Source organism: Mesoplodon densirostris, chromosome 19 (genome assembly GCF_025265405.1).
Source record: "Mesoplodon densirostris isolate mMesDen1 chromosome 19, mMesDen1 primary haplotype, whole genome shotgun sequence".
NCBI lineage: Eukaryota > Metazoa > Chordata > Mammalia > Artiodactyla > Ziphiidae > Mesoplodon > Mesoplodon densirostris.
Genome location: NC_082679.1, coordinates 35,221,659 through 35,240,054, shown reverse-complemented (window position 1 = coordinate 35,240,054; position 18,396 = coordinate 35,221,659). Strand labels below are relative to the sequence as shown.

Genomic DNA, 18,396 nt, shown 5'->3' with positions numbered 1-18,396 from the left:
GGATATATGTATATGTATAGCTGATTCACTTTGTTAATCAGCAGAAACACAACATTGTAAAGCAATTATACTCCAATAAAGTTGTTTAAAAAAATAAAAAACAAGAAAAATTTTAAAAAGTAAAAAGAATGTATAAGCTTTGCTTTAGATCTTTGATGGAGTATCAGGGATTAAAACACAAATAAGTTTAAGTGTACAAGGCTATTTTTTAGTATTTGATACCCTAAGTTCAATTCTTGCCCTCAGTAGCCTCCTCATAGGGCTTTAATCTTTGTCCATTTGTTCCTTGTTTCTTTTGGAGGACTGTTGAAAATTGACCAGCTTCACAGGAAAATATCAAATTTAAGCATATGTAAAAAAAATTTACACACCTGCTAAAAGGTGTAAAAGTTCTTTAAAAATATATGATAGCTTATAAATGATTTGTGAAGGTTTTTGTTTGCTTGGTCTTACAGATTTTATTGTTTATTTTCTATAAGCCATAGCTCAGAAAAATATCTTAATCATATTGTTATTGTTGTAACTCTTACCTTTGGAAAAAAATACTTACAGATACCGACTTTTTATTTAGTTTTTTCAATATTCAGCATATAAATTGAAAAGTCTATATTGAATCAGAGTTGCATCTTTCATTCTTATTTGATGTAAGTTCCGTCTTACATTGTTATTTGAATACATTTTTTTAGTAGAAACGATTGTTGCTCAAATCCTTAATATTGCATATAAAGTATTAACAGCAAAGATTTTTGTTCTTACCTCCAATCAGTGGCGTGAACAATGCTGTAACATTTTCTAAAGCAGTCTTAATTGTAGGTCACAAAGAAAAAAACCTAAGATGAGTGCATCAGAGATTATGTTAATATCAACTGTTATTGTTTTTAGAGGCTATTTTAAGTAATCCTCCTATTAATTACCTTGGCATTTTTGCAGAAACTTCAACAACACCGACAATGAAGTCTCGCCAGGCAGTGTCACGTATCAGTCGTGAGGAACTGGAAGACAGATTTTTGCGTTTGCATGATGAGAACATTTTACTTAAACAGCATGCCCGCAAGCAAGAGGATAAAATTAAAAGGTTATGATAAAAAGCTTTTAGCTTTTTTTTTCCCTGACTCTGTAAAGTTTGGAGGATATGCTTTTCTATAAACTTAATTGAAAACCCCACCTTGAATCCTTTTTGGAGCAAGGAAGGTTATAAATCAGTACAGTTTTTAAAAATGGAAAATCTTACGAACTAGGATAATAAACCAAGAAGATTGTGAGTGTTTATTATGTCTGAAGTTGCCATTTGAAAGAAAGAGCTAATAGCTATGAGTGCCATGAGTGTATCATATCTCTAAATAACTTTTGCTTTAATATTTATAGTTTAATAAGCAAATGGCCAAAACATGTTTTCTAAATGTCTTGGTTTTAAAATGAAAGTTTAAAAAAGTAATTAGCTTTTCTAACTTGTTAGGATGCATGTTCCTTTAAGATTTGGGGTTTACTAATGAGAACATCACTATCTGGAACATATTTTACTTTGCTTGGATTAATCTAGAATCTGTATTTATTTCAAAGAATCTGTTGTTTCTGAGGAAACAGGGTAAATTTTGTATGCAAAAAATTTCTGCAGGGATTATTTCTTAGGAGTAGATAGCTTTCCTTCTTTCTTGTTCAGGAACAGTGACTGTCTTCTGAATGTGTGGCATTAAAAGTTTATTCTCATTTGTGAGCATGAGCAGATCTGTATTCATATTCATGTTCTAGGTTCAATGGAAAGGTGAGACAACGATTGAACAAAGAAGATAGGGGGTTTTTCTTCCGCTTGGAACTGAGCCTCTAAAGGAGTGATTCTAGTCAGTGTCTATTCTGTGGACTTTGTTTTAATGACCCACTGACCTGCTTTGTGCAGAGCTTTTACTTTGAGTTGGTTTTTGAGTCGTGATGATGGCTTTTTTCAAGACTCACTTGCCTGTTTCTTTTTCTGACCACTAACACAGCCGTCACCCTGTCTGAATGAGGCATTTAGTCTGTGACCGCTGAACAGTTTTTTTCCTTTGTAAACCTAATTGGTCACTAAAAGAATTAAATTCACAGCCTTGACCTCATTAGTAATTTGTCCTAGCCAGAAAATAGAAAACAACTTAATAATGAGCTATGTAGTTTAATGGAAAAAGGACTGGGCTAGGAGTCAAGTGGTGTGCATGTGTTCTTTGTCTCTCTGCCACTCGCCTATGGTATGTTCAAGCCATTTAACCTCCAGGAATTTTATTTTACTCAGCCCTGAGGGTAGTGATCCAATGACCACTATGACCCAAAGCTCTAATTTCCTTCTCAGTTTCGCACCACTGACACTACCTAGATACATGGATAAACTACCTTTAAATTTATCCTTAAGATATAATTAGAATCACTTACTTTAGTATGAATGTAGATTTGACAAACCACCTTTCTAAAGAAGTACTCAAACTTTACCTGATCACTTATTTCATTAATATAAAATAATCAAATGAAAATTATTGCTATTACTGGTCAAAAAGATGCAATCTTACCTTTCTTGGCAAAGTTTACTTGCATATCTTTGAAGGAATTTTAAACCTCTATGGATGTGCTCTTCTTGCCTTAAAAATTGGAGTTGTTTGTTTATCTCTAGATGATGACTGCTTTTTCACATTAAATCTCTTTTTTTTTTGCTTCAAACTTTTTTTTTAACATCTTTATTGGAGTATAATTGCTTTACAATGGTGTGTTAGTTTCTGCTGTATAAAAAAGTGAATCAGCTATACATATACGTATATCCCCATATCTCCTCTCGCTTGTGTCTCCCTTCCACCCTCCCTATCCCACCCCTCTAGGCGGTCACAAAGCACCGAGCTGATCTCCCTGTGCTATGTGACTGCTTCCCACTAGCTATCTATTTTATGTTTGATAGTGTATATATGTCGATGCCACTCTCTCACTTCATCCCACCTTACCCTTCCTCCTCCCCATGTCCTCAAGTCCATTCTCTACCTCTGCATCTTTATTCCTGTCCTGCCCCTAGGTTCTTCAGAACCATTTGTTTTTTTTAGATTCCACATATATGTGTTAGCATATGGTATTTGTTTTTCCCTTTCTGTCTTACTTCACTCTGTATGACAGACTCTAGGTCCATCCACTGCACTACAAACAACTCAATTTCATTTCTTTTTATGGCTGAGTAATATTCCATTGTACATATGTGCCACATCTTCTTCATCCATTCATCTGTCGATGGACACTTAGGTTGCTTCCATGTCCTGGCTATTGTAAGTAGAGCTGCAATGAACATTGTGGTACATGACTCTTTTTTTTTTTTTTTTTTTTGTGGTACACGGGCCTCTCACTGTTGTGGCCTCTCCCGTTGTGGAGCACAGGCTCCGGACGCGCAGGCTCAGTGGACATGGCTCACGGGCCCAGACGCTCTGCGGCATGTGGGATCTTCCCAGGCCGGGGCACGAACCCGTGTGCCCTGCATCGGCAGGCGGACTCTCAACCACTGCGCCACCAGGGAAGCCCCATGACTCTTTTTGAATTATGGTTTTCTCAGGGTATATGCCCATAGTGGGATTGCTGGATCGTATGATAGTTCTATTTTTAGTTTTTTAAGGAACCTCCATGCTGTTCTCCATAGTGGCTGTATCAATTTACATTCCCACCAACAGTGCAAGAGTGTTCCCTTTTCTCCACACCCTCACCAACATTTATTGTTTGTAGATTTTTTGATGATGGCCATTCTGACTGGTGTGAGGTGATACCTCATTGTAGTTTTGATTTGCATTTCTCTAATGATTAGTGATATTGAGCGTCCTTTCATGTGTTTGTTGGCAATTTGTATATCTTCTTTGGAGAAATGTCTGTTTAGGTCTTCTGCCCATTTTTGGATTGGGCTGTTTGTTTTTTTGATATTGAGCTGCATGAGCTGCTTGTAAATTTTGGAGATTAATCCTTTGTCAGTTGCTTCATTTGCAAATATTTTCTCCCATTCTGAGGATTGTCTTTTCGTCTTTTTTATGTTTTCCTTTGCTGTGCAAAAGTTTTTAAGTTTCATTAGGTCCCATTCATTTATTTTTGTTTTTATTTCCATTTCTCTAGGAGGTGGGTCAAAAAGGATCTTGCTGTGATTTATGTCATAGAGTGTCCTTCCTATGTTTTCCTCTAAGAGTTTTATAGTGTCTGGCCTTACATTTAGGTCTTTAATCCATTTTGAGTTTATTTTTGTGTGTGGTGTTAGGGAGTGTTCTAATTTCATTCTTTTACATGTAGCTGTCCAGTTTTCCCAGCACCATTTATAGAAGAGACTGTCTTTTATCCATTGTATCTTCTTGCCTCCTTTATCAAAAATAAGGTGGCCATATGTGCGTGGGTTTATCTCTGGGCTTTCTATCCTGTTCCATTGATCTGTATTTCTGTTTTTGTGCCAGTACCATACTGTCTTGATTACTGTAGCTTTGTAGTATAGTCTGAAGTCCAGGAGCCTGATTCCTCCTCCATTTTTCTTTCTCAAGATTGCTTTGGCTATTCAGGGTCTTTTGTGTTTCCATACAAATTGTGAAATTTTTTGTTCTGGTTCTGTGAACAATGCTATAGGTAGTTTGATAGGGATTTCATTGAATCTGGAGATTGCTTCAGGTAGTAGAGTCATTTTCACAATGTTGATTCTTCCAATCCAAGGACATGGTATATCTCTCCATGTGTTTGTATCATCTTTAATATCTTTCATCAGTGTCTTATAGTTTTCTGCATACAGGTCTTTTGCCTCCTTAGGTAGGTTTACTCCTAGGTATTTTATTCTTTTTGTTGCAATGGTAAATGGGAGTGGCTCCTTAATTTCTCTTTCAGATTTTTCATCATTAGTGTATAGGAATACAAGAGATTTCTGTGCGTTAATTTTGTATCCTGCTACTTTACCAGATTCATTGATTAGCTCTAGTAGTTTTCTAGTGGCATCTTTAGGATTCTCTATGTATAGTATCATGTCATCTGCAAACACTGACAGTTTTACTTCTTCTTTTCCAATTTGGATTCCTTTTATTTCTTTTTCTTCTCTGATTGCTGTGGCTAAAATTTCCAAAACTTGCAAAACTTCTTGAATAATAGTGGTGAGAGTGGACAACCTTGTCTTGTTCCTGATCTTAGAGGAAATGGTTTCAGTTTGTCACCATTGAGAATGATGTTGGCTGTGGGTTTGTCATATATGGCCTTTGTTATGTTTAGGTAAGTTCCCTCTATGCCTGCCTTCTGGAGCGCTTTTATCATAAATGGGTGTTGAGTTTTGTCAAAAGCTTTTTCTGCATCTATTGAGATGATCATATGGTTTTTCTCCTTCAATTTGTTAATATGGTGTATCACATTGATTGATTTGCGTATATTGAAGACTCCTTGCATTCCTGGGATAAACCCCACTTGATCATGGTGTATGATCCTTTTAATGTGCTGTTGGATTCTGTTTGCTAGTATTTTGTTGAGGATTTTTGCATCTATGTTCATTAGTGATATTGGCCTGTAGTTTTCTTTCTTTGTGACATCTTTGTCTGGTTTTGGTATCAGGGTGGAGCTGGCCTTGTAGAATGAGTTTGGGAGTGTTCCTCCCTCTGCTATATTTTGGAAGAGTTTGAGAAGGATAGGTGTTAGCTCTTCTCTAAATGTTTGATAGAATTCGCCTGTGAAGCCATCTGGTCCTGGGCTTTTGTTTGTTGGAAGATTTTTAATCACAGTCTCAATTTCAGTGCTTGTGATTTGTCTGTTTATATTCTCTATTTCTTCCTGGTTCAGTCTCAGAAGGTTGTGCTTTTCTAAGAATTTGTCCATTTCTTCCAGGTTGTCCATTTTATTGGCATATAATTACTTGTAGTAATCTCTCATGATGCTTTGTATTTCTGCAGTGTCAGTTGCTACTTCTCCTTTTTCATTTCTAATTCTATTGACTTGAGTCTTCTCCCTTTTTTTCTTGATGAGTCTGGCTAATGGTTTATCAATTTTGTTTATCTTCTCAAAGAACCAGCTTTTAGTTTTATTGATCTTTTCTTAAATCTGTGTCTTTCTTTTGAATGTAATCTCTATCCGTGTGAAAGTCTTTGTGTAACAGAAGATTCGGATATTTAGGTTGACATCTCATTTAAATGGCTACCATCTTTCTATGGATAAGCCGTTTGGTGGGGCTCAGGGTCCTAAAGGGCTAGGTAGAGTGTATGGCTCTGTTGGGCTAAGATACCTGCCCAGATTCCTCAATGATATATCCTTCTCTGGATTAGGTGGAAAAGGAACTAATCCATTGATTACTTTACTAGAGTGTTTGTGGTACTCTTGGATCTTGGTTTTTATTATCCTATATCCTTTATAAAGCATGTTTAATGGATGTGCCTCAAGGGAAAAAGAAAACAATCTTAACTGATTATGTTATGCATAGCTTTCCCCTGATGCTGCATGCTGTAGGCCGAGTAGCCAGAAGTGTAGATAGACATGTATTACTACTGCTTTTACAGAGGACTCTGCTTAGGGCAAAAAAAGGTTGTTCTGTGACATCCCAAAGCTATTAAGGGGTTTTTTTATTTCACTTTTGTTCTCCTAAGTAAAAGCTTCTGTCCATAACCATGCTAAAATAAAGCAAAACCCCGTTTAAAGAAAAATGAAGTGTGTTTTTATTTTCAATCTCCTGTCTGGGTCTTTATAAAAATAGATTCACTATAAACTAGAATCAGCTATTGAAGATGTGCGACCAATTTTGTAAAGTCTTGAACTTGTGTCTCTCATCAAAGCCACCTTTTCTTTCTTGTACTGCCAAGATTTTTCCATTCACTGTCAAGCATGTTTTCCGTACGTGTATATTACATCACCCCCATGTGCCCTTTCTGTCTTTTGTTCTGTCTAACCAGTTTTTATCAAAACTTAAAAGAATCAAAGGTATAAACTCCTGAGATGTCAAAAGCACAATGTATGTCTAAATTTAAAAGTACCATTGAAATAATACTTTCTGTACCTAATTAAGTTCTACCATTAAACAGGCATGTTTCTTGAGCACTAAGCAACATTTAATGGTGTATTTGGGTTTCTTTTGAATTTTTCATTGGGCTTTTAATATGTATGTATCTATGGATTTTAACATTTTTATATTTGTAATATGTCTTAATCCTAGAGAAACTGAAAACAATACATCACCTAAATGCTGCATAGTCTTAATACAATTTTGAAAAGCTTTAACTTACTGTGGCTTGCAGATATAACCCACCATATCCACAATCTGTAGCTACATTTAAGTGCATACAGCATTCCTACATAAGGTCATGCGTTAAAAATTGCATTTGAGGAACATATGGAGTAAATATGTGTCCTCTCTTTACTAACCTTAAATGATAAGCCTTAGGAAACTGTTATTTGTCAGTGCTATAAAGCAGATTGTTGCCCAGTGGTTTCAATTATCATCAAAGGATTCTTCACAGGCAGTAATAGTTACATCAAAACCTGAAATTTATTATTCAGGTTCTGCACTGAAGTCTTCACAGTGATTATGTTCCTTTCAACAGAATGCATTTTATGCTGACTTCTCACATTCCTTTTCATCTTTTTATTATTTCCCTAGAATGGCCACCAAGTTAATACGGCTAGTTAATGACAAGAAAAGATATGAATGGGTTGGTGGCGGCCCCAAGCGGCTGGGAAGAGATGTGGAAATGGAAGAAATGATTGAGCGGCTGCAAGAGAAAGTTCATGAGCTTGAAAGACAAAATGAAGTCCTCAAAAACAGACTAATTTCAACCAAACAGCAACTTCAGATCCAGGGTCACAGGCAAACTCCATACAGTTATGTGCAATCTCGTGTTAACACTGGGCGTAGAAAAGTGAATGAAAATGCAGGCTTACAGGAATGCCCCAGGAAAGGTAAACTAAAGCTTACATTAAATCCTAAATTTAAGTTAATAGCTTGTTTTACACACACATACGTACTTACACACAGAGTTTTATTTCTGTACTATTCATGTTTTTGAGTGTCTTTAGAAAGAGAGAAAGCATTTTTTGACTTTTTGATAAAATCACATTAACATGAAGATCATTTTATATAAGAATCACTAGATCATGCTCAAATTTGTCTAGTAAAACATTTACATTTGTCTAGTAAAACTATTCGTCCTAACTAATAAAAGAAGCATGTATGAAACTACCTCAATTACGGGTTTAGTTTAGTTTGAGTTGGTTTTTTATATTATGGATGGAAATCACATTGACTCAGGCAAATAGAGAAACCACTAATTTGCTCATATGGTCACACTGTTGTTCTGAAGGATCACACTTAGGTTCTTCATCCAAAGGCCTTCTATAAATTTTACAGAATTGTTTAAATCTTCCTCGTGGTGTGGAAGCAGCTTGACAGTGGAGTGTGCACATAACTAGGGGTTTAAAAAGTTGGGTTCTTGCTCCTCTGCTTACTGTCTGGTGACCTTGGACAAGTCTTCTAATCATTCTGAACTTGAGTTTTCTTTACACATAAAATAAAAGGATTTAAGCGAGCGACCATAAAGGTCTCTTCCATCTTCAAAAAATGATCATTGGTCAATCACTCTTCTCATCTCGAAAATGAATCACCTAAAACCTACCCAGCTTACAAAGCAATTCAATTGAATATAGAAGACTCAATACTGTAGACAGAACCTAAGTATTTCTAATGAAAATTCCCAATTCCCTCCACCCACAGACAAACTTTATTTATAATGAAGCAAAAAGTCAATAAATATTTTAAGGAATACTTTTTTCATTTCAACTACTAGGGAAGGAAATCGAATTTTAGTTCTAGTCCATCTTTGTTTGGAACATGCTCCACTTAAAGACCAAACATTTTTAGGGAAATAAAAAAAAAAAAAAAAAAAAAATCATGTAGGGCCTCCCTGGTGGCGCAAGTGGTTGAGAGTCCGCCTGCCGATGCAGGGGATACGGGTTCGTGCCCCGGTCTGGGAGGATCCCATATGCCGCGGAGCGGCTGGGCCCGTGAGCCATGGCCGCTGGGCCTGCGCGTCCGGAGCCTGCGCGTCCGGAGCCTGTGCTCCGCGACGGGGGAGGCCACAACAGTGAGAGGCCCGCATACCGCAAAAAAAAAAAAAAAAAAAATCATGTAAAACTTTCAATTCATTGAGGGAACAAAAAACACCATCTGAACAGAAAAAGAAAAAAATTTGTTCTATTTTTCTCTCCAAGCCAAAATGTTAACACTATATGTTCCCTAGATAGAGTTCCTTTGAAGTCAGTAAGGCCTCCACGGTAGGCAGGAGGCAGCTCCAGGATAAAAGAGCTTGGCTACTCCTAGCTATGTGAGATTGGCAGTAGACTTTGAATACAACCAAAGTAATCATAATGAATTATAAATCAAAAATACATTCTGCTGCTAATTAACTTTTTATGTGGAAGAGAGCACTTGACTTCCCAAGAGCCTCATTTTCTGCATCTGTAAAATGGAATGATAACACCAGATTAGAAGAAAGGTCAGGAGATGGTAGGTCCACAACAATATATTCTACCTTTAAATAGTCATTTATCCTCTCTGAACCTTAGTTTTGTCATCTGTGACTGCAGTTGGGCAAGATGATCCCTGTGGTCTGCAAGGTCTTTTATGCGAAATAAAAACGATGCCCAAATATTAGATTAACATGGCAAGCTAATCTAGTGCTATGAATTGCTGTTTAAATAGAAGAGTTTGATGGAACTTTCTCCTTGTAGAAGAGGCACAGAACAGAAGAGCCTTTAAAATGTTACTTACATAGATTAAATTTCTCCTTGTATTTACACTGTTAGTAATTCAGAACTTTTTCACTGTTTGGTACAGAATCTAGGACACAGAAGTTACACAAAGGATTAAATAGTAATGAATACTTTCCTAACTTCTATCTTTCTGTGTAAACCTGAGGCATCATTATCAAGATCACTACCTTAGTAGCCTTAATAGACTCTTCAAGACCGCCTTTGAGGCTGGGACCTAGACCTTAGACCAGAGATGTCAGAAATACCACAGCCTGAGGGGCTGGGCAAGAACCCTGACCCTCTTGGGCCACAAGCAGTCTTACCCCCCAAAGCTGCTGTACAAATATTATCGTTTCCTATTTGTACTTTGTCAGGATAAAGGATAGAAAGTACTGGCTTAAGGTGTGATCAGTGTAGTGTAGAAACAATTCTTATTGTGAATAACCAGTAGAAAGATTATAAAGTGTATATGTTTTAAATATAGCCATTGGAAAATCACCGTGAGACTGTAAGTTTTAAGATATGTTTTGAGTATAAGTGGGTTTTTTAAAAAATTCTAGTAGTAATGTTTAGTTTTTCCTTGATTTATGTAGGAAAAACTTAAGAATTAGTATTACTGCCAAAATAATATAATTGGCAAATTTTCACACAGTAAACTATTGTAATGTTTTAGGCAGGGCCTGTTCCATTCTTTACTCTGGATTACAACAATAAATGTTGAAAGTTTTGGAAATAGCAAATGATAGTTCAGTTTTTCCTAATTAAAATTCTCATTTTTAAAAAGTAAACTTTTATAAGGAGAATGAGTTTTTTCTGTACCTTTATGTCTGGAACTATTCTCCATTTTAAAAATCTAAATTATTTGTCATACTTCATTTACCTAAAACTAATAACCTAATTATTCTATAAGTGTAAAGTAACTCCTATAATTAAAAGAATGTCTCATTTTTAACAATGGGACCAGGCTTGTAAAAATTATTGTAATTTACAATATTTACAAAATTATTGTAAATTACAAAAAATTGTAATTATTTATACAAGAAAAATTGTATTTAAGTGCAGCAGTAAAATGTTTTATTTAAAGGAATCCTATTGATCTCTTCTCAAACTACCTTTGTTTAAATATGGATTTTCTTATTGAGGTAGAATAAATCAAAGTACGGGAAACATTTTGACTTAACGCTCACAGTATCTGTGAATCACACAAATGAAGATAAGGTTCAAATTGTAAGGTCAAGGGGTATGAATGAGTAATTTAAAAATCAAAAAACCTTTATCAGAAATACTCAAAAACAATCACGGTTTTGAAAACTTTTTCCTTCATACCTCAGTTTATATTGTAAAGACCTGTTAAAATTTTGGTTCTTTCAGAATTTACTTTGGAAGTTCTAAATCTAAGTTGAATAAAACTATTTCTGGGTAATTTGGTTTCCATAGTAGAATTTGTTAAATGAGCAATACTTGCTGCTGTGTTTTATTTAATGCCAACTGGTGGCTGAGATCTAACAGTTCCTTTGGCAATGTATGTCTGATTCTCTGTACTATGGAGCACATATCTCTCAGTACTTAAGAGACTTTATTGTATTGCTTATTTCCTTACGATAGCAAGTCAAGGGTCCTTCTTTTCTAAATAACTTCACTAATTATCTTATTAATTTATTTTTAGATATTAAATTCCAAGATACAGATGTAGCAGAAACTCTGCAACCCATGCCTACAAAACATGGCAACATTTTACTCGAAGAAGCCAGAGGAGAAATAAGAAATTTGTATGTATTCTTTTTGTGGTCATTTTAGAACACTGTATATTGATCATGCCTTTTTTGATCCCTCCTTTGCCTTTATTTTAAACAAAATTGGTTTGTGTACAAATAATTTGCTCCATTAAAATACAGCTAGATCTGTGAGGTACGAACAGATATTATATAACATCTTTCCAGTACAATGAGGTAAATGAAAAACTTAACCAGTTGCCTCAATGGAAACGTTTAGAGAAGAGTCCTCTTTATTATAATTTCCCCCTCTATGGAATGGCATAAAGCCCAGTCATTTAGAATAGTATAAGCTTTAGAGGCAACATTTTCATCTCAGAAGAATTACAGGTAGTTTTTTTTTGTTTTTGGGGTTTTTTTAGATCATGAATTAATTAGCCTTTCTGTGGTTTAAAAAAAGAAAAAAGAATTGGAGGGAGTGGCTTAAAAGTTTGGAGCTATCAAATACATATGGATTTCAGATTTTGTTTCATGCTGATTCTATGGTACCGCATTCTTCATCATACTGTGGTTTCAAAAAAGTTACTTCTGCCACGTTTAGCTTACTTTTCCAGTTAATCAAAGCCTCATGGTGATCTCAGTGTCTGTAAGTCACACAAATGAAGATAAGGCCTTCACCTGGATCATCAAAAAGTAACAATTCTGAATGAGGAGAGAAAGCAGGAGACAAGAGTATCATACTTTAGATAGCTGCTTAAGAATAATATTGGCTTAAATTTTTACTTTTGAATATTTTAAATACCAGTTACAGTAATGATTGCCTGTGAAAGAATAAAACTAAAAGACTAGACCTAACCTTGTTTCCTGTTAGTCAGTGGAAAAGCAAGGGTTCAGACCAGTCCTGAGGCTTGGTACACTGGGATGCTGCCAGACATGGTAGAGGTAAAATATAAACCAGAGACCACTAAGTTATGTTTTGCAAATTTCTTGCCTTCTCTCTATGAAGTGTTAATTTGGGTGGTATAGGCAGGTGTGCATATGAAAGAACAAAGGCACAGAAATTATCTGAAGAAGACCAGATCACAGAGTACTTAGTAGGTGACCAATAAATACTGCATTGAATTGAACCACAGTCCAGTCCGTTGCCTAGGACATTATCTTATATAAAGCAATACCTTGAATTCTTCCATATGTACTTCCAAATCATCACATTTAGTCTGCTACTATTTCACTATGTGCCGGGGCATTTAAGCTAAAATTTTTAACTTTTGCTTGCCCTTTACTATGAAGCACTTTCTTTGTACTGCTCTTATATACTGCAGATTTTCCCTCAAGCTGCAAATTCTTGTAAAGATTCTTTATTTCAGAGAAAATGTTATTCAGTCACAGAGAGGCCAGATAGAAGAGTTAGAGCACTTGGCTGAGATCCTGAAAACTCAGTTGAGGAGAAAAGAAAATGAAATTGAGTTCTCTCTTCTTCAGCTTCGAGAACAGCAGGCTACAGATCAAAGGTATGTTAAAACAGAAATATCACTTTGATAAGGTCAAAATTAGTTTAAAATACTTTATCATGTGCCATAGAAGGATAAGCCTAGTCTATTTAAAAATCATGTCTTTACTTAACATTCTTCATATAAGCCTGCTCTAGACCTACTAACTGCTATCAACAACTCAAGTCGAAGGGCATTTTTCCCTAACCTACTCTGCCTCGTCTTGTTTCCTCTGCTCATTTACCACGCCGGTAGGAAGTTCTGATACCATTTGATTGCACCTACCAAGAAAAATATGTGTGACAAGGACTCAGCTGTTGGCATACCTTGTGAATAAGCCCAACCTTATTTAAGTGTTCTTCCCAACCTTAAAAGGGAGTAAATTCCATAATACAGTACCCACTTTTTTCATCCCATAAAGATGTTACCTCTCCTAATATTCAAAGTTTGCGTCGAATTCTTTTGATTGTTACGGGTGACAGTGGGGCCCTTCAGTAGTCTCCTTGCTGCCTCTTCATTTTTGATGTTTGATAATATATAGTATTTTCTTTACCGTCCTCCTTTGTCATCTGTTGGTTCCTAATACCTCTTCTCTCATTTTGTGCTCCCACGTTGTGCTTCCAACAAGATTTTATCTTTTTACCATATTCTTCCTTGAATTATTTTCTTCCTTTATGGCCCTTTTTTTCCTTTTTGTTTGGAACAAGCATACGCAAAGGTACGGAGAGTAGTGTATTGAAATCTCCTGTACTCATCTCTCAACTTTAACAATTACCAACATGCTAACCAATCTGGTGTCATCAATCCCTTCACCTTCAGTTTCTTTAATTCATTAGCCCCTGCCAAATACCATGTCATCACACCTGTAAATGCTTCAGTATATATTGCTGTCTGGTAAGGAATTTTTTTAATGTAATCACCGTGCCATTATCACACCTAACAAAATTAACAGCAATTCCTTCATACCATCTAATAACTAGTTTATATTCAAACTTCTGTAACGATGACTTCCTGCTGCTTGCATTGGAATCCAAATGAGGTCTACACATTGCATATGATTGTTATATCTTTTGTCTCTTTTATTTCTCTCTTAATATTTTTTTAAACCAGACCTAGATCCTCTATTTGTTTTTCCCTTACCAAGTGTGCTGTCATACTTACGTGAGTAGGTTCTCATTAAGAAAAACCAAGTATAATTTTCCACTTTTTCACTTCAGAATCAGAGTTTACTTCTTCTTTCACAAACAAACCTTACATAGTTATATTTGAAAAAGCTAAGATGCATAATAGAAGACTTGTTTTAAAAAAATAAAGTGGGCCAAAAATATATGAAAAGCTTTTTATTTCAAAGATTTAAAAGGTTAATATTATCTCTACTAATTTGTGTTCCTAAAAAGTTATGTGTAAAATTAAATTTTGTAATGAAATTCTATATGTTTAGTGACATTAATATACCCTTCTAATTGCAGGGCAAAAGAAAAATGAATATTTTTGAGAATTATATTTGTAACAGGGAATGTAATTTGAACCCTGGCTTTGAACCAGGGTTTTAAATACCTAGGAGTTACCCACGTTCCCCCTAAGAATAGACCTAGCCTTCTTGGAAAACCAATAAATGGTTCCTTGTGAGGAACAGTGCTGAAGACCCCAAAACTGAATATGATGATCTTAATAAATTGCCAACAGCCTTATTTAAAATATTATCTGAATATAAAAATTCTGCTTTAGGCCAAGCCCAAGCTTGGAGCCCATTCCTCAACAGCTGAGTACAAGGTTATCAGACTACTTTCTCTGTTATATTTCTTAAATTCCCAAAGAGTAAGATCGACCCTGTGTTGGCCGTTCCTTCTTACAAAGGAGTATGATCATCTAAGAACTAGAGTGCTGTGTTAATTGAAAGGGAAATCTAAAAGTTCTTCAGTCCTAGGACTAGCACAGCCGAAGAACTAGAGTCATAGATGGGTCTGCATATTTTCTAGTATAAGTATTTTCAGCAGAAGACATCAGCATATACACATAGAAGAGTTTACCTTAAAAACTAAACTAAGGCTAACCTTAAGGGATTGTTATTTACTTCATAGCAGTCTATTTTTTGTCACATCAAGAATTAGAAGCAGAGACAAAATAAGTGTTATTAAAGAAGCTTTTGTTGCAGGGGCCAAAGAATGAAAGCAATTTGTACCCTACCTTACAGATTTTATAAAATTGAAAATTATTGGTTATTTGCTTAGAAGGAAGGGTACCTATGGTGAATCACATATTGTTTCTTGAAATACAGTTGTTGAAAACTGAAGAAATGACTTCAAATAAGGGTCTTCAAGTCTTTTTTTTTCTTATATGTTTACACATAGCTCAAAATTTTATGTGTAACAGAAATTTTTTTGAGACTAATGGAAAACTGTTGAAAAATGTTGGGGAGAATATAAAACTTGGTATAATTTACTGTAGAGAAAAATCACAAAATGGAAAACATATTTAAACTTCTCTTTCATGGATACATTATTTCAGATTTGAAATTCTAGAAGTCTGATCTGAATGTTGGACTCCTTGTTCTCAAACATGAACCTAACGTAGTTGTAATCTTCAGAGTGCGGTGCTTGATATTTATGGCAAAGAGCCTTTTCATAGAATATTACAGAAACTCTTCGTAGTATGTGTTTAATAGACCAGTTTGGTTTGGCATCAGCTTGACATAAACTTTTGGTTATCCAAAGCCCTTAATTGCTTTGAAGTAAAAGCCCAGTGCTGCTCTTTTTTATTAAAATCATGTCTTTTCCTGTTATTGTGGTCTATTTTGGAAGACTGAGTTGTGATTTTTGCATATGTTCTACATAATGCCTCATTAGCAAAAAATCTTGTATCATTTACAAGTAGCCTGAATGTCTGTGTTGTTTTGAACAAAAATCCATATTAAAATTTAAACAATATAAAAATGCACATTTTCTGCTTATGAAAAAGGCCATCTTAAATTAACTGCAAAGCAGTAACCAGTGAACACATGTACATGAACATTAAAATCACGATGATTTTACCTTTTACTGACTTTTTCAACTCCAAAAATATTTATACTCTTACCAAATGTGTAACTAGTTTGTACTAAGTGTTTTTTTAAGTAAATGTTAGGGTGTTTACCTTCTTAATTAGAAATCATGTAAGTGCCATAATGTCCCAGTGGAGGAAATTTAACCCATAAATATTTCAGACACTGACTTGCCCTCTTCCCTTTGGTTGACAGCACACTGTCAAGTCATAAAACACAGAGGCCTTTTGCAGCCACACAGTATACAAAGCGGCTTGGCTTTAGGGGCTCCATCTTTCCAGCTGTGCACAGACGCGGATTACTTCCTGGCACTCAAAGTTCTTCCCCAGCTTTTCATTTTGAAAAATGGCAAACCTACAGCAAAGTTGTAAGAATAGTAGTGTGAACACACATACCTTTCACCCCTTGGCATGTTTGTGAATGACACAGCCTGTTCTGCATTCTGCCCACTCAGGCACAGGCCCATTCCCCTCCCTCCCCCTCTCTCCCTCTCTCTCTCTCTGAGAGTTAGGTGCACATATCATGTCACCCTCTCTACATTTCTAAGCACCTTCTAGGAATAAGGACATCTTCCTACATAACCACAGTACAGCTATCACACATTCAGGACATTTCACAATGAATGCAACAGTAGTATCATCTAAATACACAGTCCATATTAAAATTTCCCAATTGTCCCAATAATGGCCTTTATAGCTGTTTTTTAAATTGCTATTTTTGTTTCTCTATTTTTTTTAATTAATTTATTTATTTTTGGCTACGTTGGGTCTTCATTGCTGCGCACAGGCTCTCTCTAGCTGCGGCAAGCGGGGTCCACTCCTCTCTGCAGTGTGCGGGCCTCTCACCGCGGTGGCCTCTCCCATTGTGGAGCATGGTCACCAGGTGCGCGGGCTTCAGTAGTTGTGACACACAGGCCTAGTTGCTCTGCCACACGTGCTCGAACCTGTGTCCCCTGCACTGGCAGGCGGATTCCCAACCACTGCGCCACCAGGAAAGCCCTGTTTTGTTTTTCTTTGTTTTAATCCCATATCCAATCAAGTGTCATGTATTGTATTTAATTGTCATGACTTTTAGGTTTCCCTTATTCTAGAGTGGTTTTCCAGTCTTTTCCAGCCCATTGATGATAGTTGTTTGCAGAATGCCCTCAATTTGGATTAGTCTGATTGCCCAGCCCCCTAATTTAGAGGGTACATCTGGCTCTTGGACAGTAGGGTAACTGGGGCGAGGGATAACCATGCAGACATTACTATTATACAGGGAGGTAATCTGTCATTTTTTAAAAAATATATCCAACAAGTTCCTACTGTTGTTTTGAATACCTTAGAATTTAACTAATGAAAAGTTATCACACTCAAATACTATGTCTTTTGTCCCCAAGTTTTTTATTATTAATGTTAGCTAAGTTTTTTTGTGATAGCTGCTTGGCATGTTTCCCAAGCACTTTATTTAAACCACAGAAATTATCAAAATTAATAGTAACTAGTGTGTTAGTGTGTATGTGAGAGTGGAGAGAAAGCTAAAACTTAGGAACATCTCAGAGAAAGGAAGCAACTTACAAGAGTAGGAAGAATTTATCTCTTTAGACCTGGATCTCTCCCATAAGAGCTCTGGCCAGATTCTTTACTTCTCTGAGCCTCATTTAGCTACCTTAACTGTGAAATGAAAAGGTTGAAATGAGTAAGTGGTTCCCTACCTTTTAAAACCAGATGCTTTTATCCCCAGAGACCTTGGTATTCTGAAAGATTTTGCCTCCTAAGTAAGCAGTGTGTATTAATTTAATAAATTTGTATTTTTTTATCCAAGACCTGTATCATGCTAATCATTGCTTCTGATAATTGTGAAATAGCCTGTATTATTGCACCGATTTGCTATAATTCTATCCAAAAGTAAAAACAATATAAAACCTTTAGTTCGCTTTTACAGCTTAATTGCCAGTGAGTCTACATTTCTCATTGGGCTTTTTGATATTTTTAATATAATTCTCAAATTCCCATTACTAGTCAGAATCCATTAAACTTGATCTTCAAAATGGCCCCTTAAGAAGATGAGCCAGGATTTGGGTTCTTCCTGTCCCCAACCAGTCCTTGGGAATGCTCCCTCCATTTTCAGAAGAGTTTATGTACATGTAGAGAGATTATGTACATGTAGAAAGCTCTACATAACTGTCCCCCTCCATTCCTTGTGCGTGTTTAAAAATAAGAAAATATTGAGTTCTGATGTATATTTTGACCCAACACCACAAGAAAAATACAATCCAGAGGCAAATAAACATACATATACAAACGTTTTCCTTTATGCAATCTTAAATCAGGGAGCAATTATTTTCATCTGTGAACTAAAGCAGCAGTTTTGAGCAAAGTCATTACCTTTCAAATAGACTTCGCTTGGCTATTTTAGTGAAGCTTATTCCATTTAATTCACTAACAAC

General features: G+C 35.8%; 1 protein-coding gene across 2 annotated transcripts in view; it reads left to right on the top strand.

The window, feature by feature from the left end:
* The window catches only part of RPGRIP1L (RPGRIP1 like), a 99,005-nt gene that overhangs the window by 3,546 nt on the left and 77,063 nt on the right, over nucleotides 1-18,396 (top strand). For both annotated transcript variants that reach the window (XM_060084505.1, XM_060084504.1), the window contains exons 3-6: nucleotides 931-1,075; nucleotides 7,580-7,878; nucleotides 11,393-11,495; nucleotides 12,806-12,949. In XM_060084505.1, coding sequence (XP_059940488.1) covers nucleotides 931-1,075; nucleotides 7,580-7,878; nucleotides 11,393-11,495; nucleotides 12,806-12,949 — 691 coding nt within the window. The remainder of the gene's footprint in view (nucleotides 1-930; nucleotides 1,076-7,579; nucleotides 7,879-11,392; nucleotides 11,496-12,805; nucleotides 12,950-18,396) is intronic.